Source organism: Stegastes partitus, unplaced genomic scaffold (genome assembly GCF_000690725.1).
Source record: "Stegastes partitus isolate 25-593 unplaced genomic scaffold, Stegastes_partitus-1.0.2 Scaffold729, whole genome shotgun sequence".
In the NCBI taxonomy this organism is placed as follows: domain Eukaryota; kingdom Metazoa; phylum Chordata; class Actinopteri; family Pomacentridae; genus Stegastes; species Stegastes partitus.
The window spans coordinates 160,234-170,319 of NW_007578460.1; the positions used below are offsets into that span (position 1 = coordinate 160,234).

The 10,086-nt window shown below is 39.7% G+C and overlaps 1 protein-coding gene across 1 annotated transcript in view; it reads right to left on the bottom strand.

Moving 5' to 3' along the window:
• Positions 1-7,819, bottom strand: part of LOC103364232 (uncharacterized) — a 19,206-nt gene extending 11,387 nt beyond the window's left edge. Inside the window, exons 1-6 of the mRNA XM_008291286.1 lie at positions 7,654-7,819; positions 3,783-3,821; positions 2,234-2,298; positions 879-1,164; positions 391-545; positions 8-118 (exon numbers count right to left, since the gene is read on the bottom strand). Of these exons, the coding sequence (XP_008289508.1) occupies positions 8-118; positions 391-545; positions 879-1,164; positions 2,234-2,298; positions 3,783-3,821; positions 7,654-7,814 (817 nt within the window). The 5' untranslated portion in view covers positions 7,815-7,819. The remainder of the gene's footprint in view (positions 1-7; positions 119-390; positions 546-878; positions 1,165-2,233; positions 2,299-3,782; positions 3,822-7,653) is intronic.
• Positions 7,820-10,086: the final 2,267 nt, after the last annotated feature.

A 10,086-nucleotide genomic window follows, 5' to 3' on the forward strand; every position in this document is an offset into this window, starting at 1 on the left:
TGTGTGCAGGAGCCGCTTTCCCACTTACTGGCACGATTCCCATCTATGGCATTTCCTGCCACGCCAAATGAATACAGCGACGACTGTGTGGCTTTTCCTTGTGGTGCAAGATTCTCTTCTGCAAGAAGAATGTACGCATGTAATTAATACAACGCAGTCGCTCAACATCATTGATCACTTAAAAGTTACAAATATGTGAAATTGTACAGTTATTAATGCACTTTCTAAATATACAAATATATTCTAACCCTAGTTTTTTTTAGTTTTTAGCACAACCAGGCGCATTATGTGTACATCACAACCTTTTGCATATCAACCAGAAATGTTGGGCTCATACCAGTTTGTAGATAAAATGAAAATGTCTGCATGCTGTGGTGTGTAATAGCTCACCAGTTGGGGCAGGGTACCCGTAGACTTCCACCTCACAGAGCGTAAGGTACTCTGGGGATCCAGATAGCGCCAAAGTCACATAACGTCCTTCAACACGATCAGTGAAACGCACGGTGACTGCTTCTCCCAGATCAGCTGAAGCAATTGTACCAACCCTGACAGAAAAGAGAGAGAGTTAAAGTCCCCCATGACGGCAGCTGAGAAGCAGTACTGGTAACAGTGCTCATAACTCCAGGATCATTGTTGTTAGTTACTTCATAAGTGAAGGTCAGTATGGTTCTGCGCTAATGCTTGCGCAGCATATTTTCATATTTCCAAAAATCACTACATTGACACCTACTGAGTCTTGAGCAGCTCTTGCACCTCAATGTTAGATTTGCCTCAAATTACAGAAGTGAACAAACACTGTTGGGGTGAAAATGAGCAACAAAGCTCTGACAAACTAGTGGGACATGTTGGACATTTGCTGATCTCTCCGACTGACTTACTTTGGGTTTCCTAAACCGTTGTTGGTCAAAGAGTTGCCTATGTGTATCCTCAGCCCGTTGATCCGGTGCTCACAGCAGTCTCCTCTGTTGACGACGATGATGGAGGTGATGATGTAGGACTCCAGCAGGTCCACTCTCCACCAGGGGTTGTTCTCCTCCACAGTATGTGTGCACGAGCCGTGCGAGAAGGTCGAGTCACGGTTTCCATCGATTGCATTGGAGGCAGCTGCCAGTATGTGATAATAACGCACTGACTGGGTGGCTTTTCCACGCAAGGCCAAGTTTTCTGTGAATGAGACGGATGGAAAAGCGTTTAGAAGATGTGATCAGTGTTGGTAGTAACTCATCGCTGTAATCACATTACGTTTTCCTGTAATGCAGTTCAGCCTTCTGTCGGTTCTGCTTTGATTCACTCTGTAAGTGCTCAGTGGGCTGGTTTTCACCAACGTAGCGGTTGGTTTTGTGGCAAAACTTTATCAAAGAGCATAAAAAACAATCTTATGTTTGTGCTTCTTGTTAGGATACAGATTTGTGCTGATACATGAGATTGAACATTATATTGCAAGTCACATGACAGCGATGTTGTGGAGTCACGCTGCCATGATGCAATAATGTAAGGAGTAACGTAGCCTGTTATATGGAGTAGTGAAAGTGTCAAATTACAAAAATAAATCAGTAAAAGAATAATAAAATAAAAGTGGAAATAAAAAGAAGAATTAATAAAATTTAAAAATAAAGGAAAGCAAAGGAAATATGCGCAGAAATCTGTGCGCGGTAGGAATGTTGTTGTGTGCATATTTCCTTTGCTTTAAAAGCGACATAAAAAATAAATGAAAATTAAAAAAATTAAATAAGAATAACTCTTATTATTTTATTTATTTGTCTTTATATTTCTACTTTAATCAGCCTTTTCTTTTATGGAATCATTTTTGATTAATATTATTTTATATCGCCACTTTTTTTAAAAATTTTTATTTATTCTTCTTTTTAATTTCCACTTTTATACTTTATTACTCTTTCATTGACTTATTTTTGTAACTAAAATAATAATTCATATAACCCAAGATACTTATTTTTATAACCGTGTTTGTGAAATTCTATACATTTCACATTTGGTATGTTTGTAAATGTTGGGACCTGCAGCAGAATTTCAAACTGACAGACCCACTGGTGAGACGCTATGAGGTCAAACTGTGTAATTCAAAGTGCATTATGATGTCCAGAGAGTTCAGACTACCTGCTGCGAGAGCAAAACATGAAATGCAATCTTTAAAAGTACCTTTAAAACTCAAATGGAAACAGTGTGCTCCTGCATGTGGTGATGCTTCACATGGATGCTCTCTGATCATACTTACTGTAAGTGTATGTCGAGCTCATCGCCGGCAGGAGCAGCAGAAGGAAAACACTCAGTTTCATCATTCTGGGTGAGAAACATGACAGGCATTAATTTACAGGATTTAAAGATTTACATTTCTTTACTATTACATGAGAAATATGCTGTATTAAAACTGCCACTGAAATGTGGCAAAACAAATGAATGCTTCAGCCCTTCTTCAACCTTTAATATTCAGAACTAAGTAAGCATTAATCAAAGTTAAAGTCTGGAAATAGAAATCCCTCCGTGTTATTTGTGAAGTCAGTTTTTTAGGTGTGCATAACACACTGTGTGTTTCAGGGGAGCTCACTTTTTTTCACCGATTTTGTGGTTAGAAATGACAGACATTTATACAGCAGTTGATTTGGCTTTTATTTATCATTATTCCTATTAATGAGATTATAAACAAAAGGAATTTTAAAAAAAACAGATGACAAGTAGCTTTTAGCACCACAGAGGATTAGATTTGTTTTAGCAGCTGGTTCAATAAAGTATTTCTTTCCTCTGATCTTTGAGTTCAAGTGACGCTTGGTGGTGCACATAGAAGTGACTGATCACCCTCTTACATGAATCACACATCAATAATATTTCAAATGCACGGCAAAACAGCAGATTGTAAACATTTATAGATGCCTGAATTTGGCAAAAATTGTTTTGAGGGAAGTGCATGTCTGAGTTAGAAGAAGCGGGGCTCCCCTGTGCAGTTTGCATTCTGGGTTAAAGAAGTTGGCTGCAGTCTGCAACCTCGCCACTAGGTGTCACTAAATCCTACACAGGTGCTTTAAGGTCAGAAGTCAGATGCAGGAAGTGTTAAATGGAAAACATCTAAGCATAAAAAGACCCAGTTTCTGGTTCTGTCACAGGTTTCTTCCTCAGACTTCTTTTCTCCCTCACCGCAGTTTGTCAAGTGCTCTGAGATGAGCCATGCCATGATTTGGCACGTTTTCAATAAAATTTAGTTGTGTATATATATATANTGGAATCAAAGTCTGAATATATATAATATAAATAAGTCTCTTGTCAGTTTTGCAGAATAAATGTCTGGGATAGACAAGACACTCAACACTTTCACTCTCGCTGTCTCCTGAAAGAGCCGTTGCGTCTATGTGCGCCGCCATCTCTATGAAAACCCATAAAGATTCATTCCATATATTCAGAGTAGAACCCACGCTGCACGGGGAGAACGTGGAGACTCCACGCAGAAAGATCCCGGGTGTCCTCACCGGCGACCTTCTTGCTGCGAGGCAACGGTGCTAACCACCAAGTCACCTTGCAGCCTAATTTTTGCATCCTGATTTTTAATTTTTTTTCATCTGACTTGAATTCTGTGAATCTGAATTTGTAATTAAGCAACTTAAAAAGTGTTTATATTTGAAGTATTGGACCCAAAAAGCATACTGGAACATTGAAACCACAAATTAGTATAAGAACAACAAAAACCTTCAGAATTACAGATTAATTCAGGAGCAGTTCAACTTCAGAGTTAAGATTTCAATAATCTGTTGGAACAAAGACGTTCAATGTATTACCTGGACGTGTAGACAAAGCAAACGCTTTCTTCCAGCAGTCTGGTGATTCAACAGAGAAGAAGTTAAAGCTTCCAAACCCCTAAAACCTTTGGGTGTCTTTGCCTTTTATACCTATCTCCGTCTTGATCGCATCAGTTGAATCGTAGCCAACCAAACAGGAATCAGATAATTGCCATCATCAGCACTGTCCAATCACAAACCACCAGCGGCTTTTACTTCCCTTCCCATGAATGAATGTCACAGGTTATCCAAGTCCACGCCAAGAAATGTGCCAAAGATCAGACCACAGCACTCACAATATTTTACCAGGAACACTGACTCAAGGATGTATAACGTTACTTAATAAAATGGGTATTTTGCAACAGCCTTGTGCCTGTTGCTCAAGATTTATTCCCATGGACAAGTGCTTCATGCATTAAAGGGGGTTGTGCAATTGTTTTCGACCAGAATTGAAATGTAGCTCAATAAATGTGCACCAGTACTGTACTTATGCATATATATATTTATATATTATACTTAATCTGCTAATTAATTTGCTTATCCAAAGAGCTGCTGAACTGTCTTTCATTGTTGTTAACAATGACGATAGAGTTCTATTCTATTCTATTCTATTCTATTCTATTCTATTCTATTCTGTTATTCTATTTAATACTGCTGGTTTGTTAAAGCCGCAGCCGTCCAAGACATCCGCTGATAGAAGTATTTTTTTGTCGAACAAAACAGCCTCTAATGGAGGTGAGAGGAACGCTGGTGGTGTAAGACGACTGAACCTCTGTCCCCTGTCAGAACACTGTTTTTTTTTTTTTACATGCTTTGTTGTGTTATTTAGGTTCTGATTTGTAGGCACAAAACTACTTGGTTAGATTTGGTCATGACAGATTCATCCTTTCTGAGCGCTCAGCCTGTTACCAGGCAAACTTCTTGTTACCTGAAAAAGCTGACGATATTTGGCTCGAGCATCTCTGTCTGATAATCAGGGATTTTTACTGGTCTATTGGACTTTCCGGGCTGCAAGGTGGCTCAGTGGTTAGCACCGTTGCCTCGCAACTAGAAGGTCGAGGATTAAGCGGTGTATAGATGATGGATGGATGGATAATGGATGGATATTGGACTTTCCTGTGCATCAAAAAATGATGTTTTAAGGTCCCCAGTGTGTTCAGATGTAACACAACAGGGTCCTGACAAAGTGGCTGTAGGTCAAAGTCAGGAGTCCAACATTTTGACATGAAGATTTTAAATATAAAGAACATTTAGAATTCTAAAATGCAGCACATTTCACACACATCCCTTGTTTCCAGCTATTTTGACAACTAACAGAAGAGTCTATTAGGGGCCCATTATCACGGATGTCTCATGAGTTGTTCCGTTAAAAAGTGACCTCATCTCTTCTAAACGTCTCAGATCCTTAAATTACTGCAATTATACAGAACTCTCATAACAAAATTAATGATCAGAGGAGTTGCTTTTCCTAACAGGTCCTCAGAATGATCTCGGGATGCTTCGGAGGGACCCGACCGATGGGTTGGGAACTAGAAAACTCATAACAAGCAATTTCTGTCATCATATAGACTGAACGAAGAGCTGATACATGTGAGGGTTCAGTCGTGGGAGGGATCCAAAGATGCAACACAGGGTTTGGGAGTGAAGAAAAGAGGGATTTGTTTGACAAATGCAGGGAACCAAGGGACACCGGGATGCTCGTGAGGGTAGCCGAGTGAGGGAGGGACATCCTGGGGTAAAGCACGTCAGACAAAGCAAGTATCTCAAAGCAGGAAGTTCTCCACACTCTGCAGGCTGGCTACCACTCTAAGGGGGATAATCCACTGGCGCTGGAGCACAGGTGGAGGCAGACTTTATCCAGTGATGACTGCTGATGCACATCAGGTGAGGAGGAGTGTGAGTAAGAGCTCTCCCGTCCGGAAACCCCGTCCAGCCTGAAAACACAACCGCAGCCAGAAGAAACAACAAGCACACACACTACACAGTCTCACACAAAGCACTAAATTCAGATCACAACAATACAGCCTGTTAGTGAGGAACAAGGTGATTCAAACAACATAAAAGCAACTTTAGGGAGAGTGAAAGAGGAAAAGTCAGTTAAAAGTAACTCCGCCTGAAGCAGCTACAACAGTAAAAGCTATTTACACTGTGATGCATCAGGATTAACAACCAAACCAGCCTCAGAGGACTTTTACTGCAGCACAAACACTTCAAGTGCATTTTGTTGATAATACGTCTCTACTTCTAGTGTAGGTGTTGATGTTAAATGCAGAACATTTATGTGTAATAGAGTATTTTACAAGCATTCGTAATTAAGTAAATAAGAATTAAGTGACTTCCTCCACCTGCTCTTGGCTCTGCTTTTCCAGAACACTGACTGTACCAAAGCGCGCACAGGGAACAAAATAACAGCAGCGATAAATGTTGAAAACGCTGAGTCGTGCACATTTTCACTTTTCGCAACCCACACTGTCTCTGTAACTTCTCTGGTAAATGCGTCACCCTCGTGTCTGAGTGTTTCAACATCACAAATGTTCTGCGACTTCTCTGTTTTGCTCCACGGCAGCATGTTAACATGAAATTCTCTGCAGTTTATTAACATCTCGAGCCATGAATACGATGCCATTCGTCTATTTAATGTGCGATTATATCGTTTTCTGAGTATGTGATGAACACTGTCCTTCAATAAGTAACCAATATGCAATCTGAGCTGTCATGGTGCTCATAAATAGCAAAGGTATGTTGATCCTATACCTTGCTTCAATAAAAACACTAACAGTCTAATAGTATAGAAATAAAGAAAAGTCAGGGATTCATAATGTTATTTAAAAAGAAGCAACAAAGTATTAGCAGGAAAGTATTCTCCAAGTTACAAAACAAATATGCTGTGTTTGCAGAATGTGATTTTTAATCACATATACAAGAAACTGTTGCGAATCGTAGATGTTTGCCTAAAAGAGTGGTCGAAAATGTCTTTTAGAATATAAAACCACCATATAGGCATGTTAATCAGGTAAAAGACTTGATTTTCACCAGAGAGGGGTCTTTAATCCAGAACAAAAGTGATGAAATCAAAAGGGCAACATGGATGCATCAATGATTTAATAGTATTTCACTAGTTACATACAGAGATTTATGCTGCAGCAGGTGTAGTGACGGTACATCAACAGATCAGAATTAAAACTCAACGACAGCACTGAAACACTGCCAAACATCAAATGTAATGTAAGCTGGCTTGTGTTGCAGATTTGTACTAATGTCACCAGAATATTTCATTAGCTGAGAACTTGAATCAGTAGTATCAGTCCTCTAGAGGATGCCTGTCCACCCAGGTAGCGGCAGTGCGAGTAGGAGAAGAGCAGCTACTAGAGGTGATTGGGTATCTCAGTTTAGAAAGACAGATTTTGATCAATCTACTTACGCAGTTCCATCCCTAAGATTAAAGATTCAGAAAGCTTGGTGTTGTTTAAAACCAGCCTCAAGATCTGGCTGAAGTCAGCACAGAATTGCCACCGCCAGTGATTAACTTTCACTTGTTGTTTTTATGGATTTTATTCATTATCTCACACTGATGGGCTTTGAAGTTTTGTATTGTTTTATGTAGTGTATTTATGAAGTGCATTGTGGTTGTTTCCTTTTTTGTATCTGTCCAGGGACAACAGATGCAAATTAGCTGCTAACCGACTCTGGTGCAATAATTTTAAATTTTGCGCTGTTCCTTCCAAAATAAAAAAATTACCTTAAAAAGAAAATGACTTCAAATTGGGAATTGGAACTCTTGGTTCTGTACACTTTATTGTATTTTTCTGGTCATACTGACGCTTAAACTGTGATGTTGTTCAGTTTGAGTCCATGTGAGACCTAATCCAGCCGTGAGCCGTACACCTCAACCTCACACAGAGTCAGGAACTCTTCTCTGTCCGGGATGACGATGTTCACGTAGCGGCCGTCCATCCCGTTGCAGCTGAACTCGGCGACGGCACCTGGCGAGATCCTTGTGATCACAGCACACCTGGTGGAGAAAGCAGACATCACTGGAATAAATCATTTGGAAAACAAAATACACTGATTAAAAACTGTACAAAAATGACAAATGTAATTTGTAATTTAACTCAAACAAGTTAAAAGCCAATTTACAAAGATGGAAGGTGTCTGATGCAGGATTGTAGATGGTAAACAATGTATCCTCCAACCTCTGTCCTAATAAGCATGTGAGGGGTCGGATGCACTTTTCTATTGCGTTCTAAGCTCTTCCAGAAACCTCCTCTCTCCTCATTTTGTTGAGGTGCTCTTTAGGGATTGGTAGAGGGGGAATGCAAGGAGGCAGGAGTTCGCACAATGTGAAGTGCCCACGATTTATTTCTTCAAAATGCAGGAGCTGATTTTTGGCCATCAGGGGGCAGCAAAACTTGCGCTATGTGTCAGTTTTACTGACATTTAGTAACATGAGCTATTGTTGTGAGCATATACAGAATATAAATTATGGATGTGTTCACTCAACCCCTGGTTTGTGCACTACCATTTTGAAGACTCAAGTTTGGAATTTGGCCATTTCCATTTTTTTTTTTGAAACAGGACCTGATGAGAGCTGGATCTGACCGGAGAACCTGAGGACACTATGCACAAGGTCGTTCTGTCCTAAAGACTGCTCTGCTTCATTGTATATTTTACTCTAAATGGGACTATAATTTACAAACGGAACACCATTTCATATTCAAAACTTCTTGAAACAAGTGATTAGGACCACAAACTCATTAGGAAAATGTTTCCCAAAGTAAAATATTGTGAAACATTTAAAGTCATTTTCTTCTAGACAATCTGACTAGAGGAGGCACCCCCTGCTGGCTGTCAGAAAGAATGCACATTTATGGCACTTGAATGTTGGCTTTGCTTTTCACTTCAGTCTGTGATTTTGCATGTCTGGCTGAATTTGTGTCCAACATGAAGTCTCTTTTAAGCTTTTGTTTATACAGCCCTGCCATACTTGCATATCTCATCATAACATACTTAGATAATTAGAAATGNTGTGCTGATGTGTGAGTATACACAAAAGTTAATATTGAAGTGTAAGTGGCAATTACATGATACGTCTTAAGCGATGTTGTAGAGTAACACTAAAGGAAGGAAGGAAACACTGGAGAGTTTTGCCCTGGTTGATGCAAGGACACTTGGTCGAGTTTACTCCCAAGTAAACCCAACAACCTGCCTTTTAGACCCAATTTCCACACCACTTTTAAAATCTTTTTATGGATTTTTTGAGGAACAGATTTTAAACATGATGAATTACTCTCTTCAGACGAGCGTCTTCCCCACTGCCTTTAAAATGGCGGTGGTGGTGAAGCCCCTTCTGAAGAAGAGCAATTTAGATCCTACTGTTTTTAATAAGTACCATCCCGTATCCAACTTACCTTTTTAAAGTAAAATTTTTGAAAAACGGGTTTTTAATCAAGTCAATGACTTTTTAATCAGAAAAACATTTTAGAAAGACATCAGTATGGCTTTAGGATGAACCACAGTACCGAGACGGCACTTTTAAAGATTTTAAACGACATCAGGTGGAATTTGGATAACAGAAAACTTACAGTGTTGGTTCTACTGGATCTAAGCGCTTCTTTTGATACAGTAGACCATCACATTTTATTAAATAGACTCAAGCACCTGGTCGGCCTCTCTGGTACTATTTTTAACTGGTTCAGCTCCTTCCTCACAGACCGATGCTTTTATGTAAGTATGGATACGTGTTCCTCAGGGACCCATAAAATTAGGTGTGGAGTTCCCCAAGGTTCAGTTTTAGGTCCCATTCTTTTTAATCTTTATATGCTTCCTCTTGGGGATGTCATCAGGAGACACGGCATCAGTTTCCATAGCTACGCTGATGACACACAGCTGTACGTTGCCGTGTCTCCTGATGACACAGGGCCAGTTGATACCCTTTTTAAATGCATTTTAGACATCAAATCATGGATGGCAGCAAACTTCCTACAGCTCAACCAGGACAAAACAGAAGTTTTAGTTATAGGTCCTGAAGGCCAGAGAGAGAAACTTTTATCAAATCTACAAGGTTTTAAACCAGCACATTCTGTAAAAAAAAACCTGGGCGTAATTTTTGACTCTGAGCTGAATTTTATTCCACATATTAAAAACATAGAGAAGATAGGATTTTATCATCTGAAGAACATAGCCAGAGTTCGCCTGTTTCTCTCTCAGGCCAGCACGGAGGTGCTAATGCATGCTTTTATTTCTTGCCAGTTAGATTATTGGATATTTAACCCCTTATCAGGCACTTTTCACCCTTTTGTTGTCC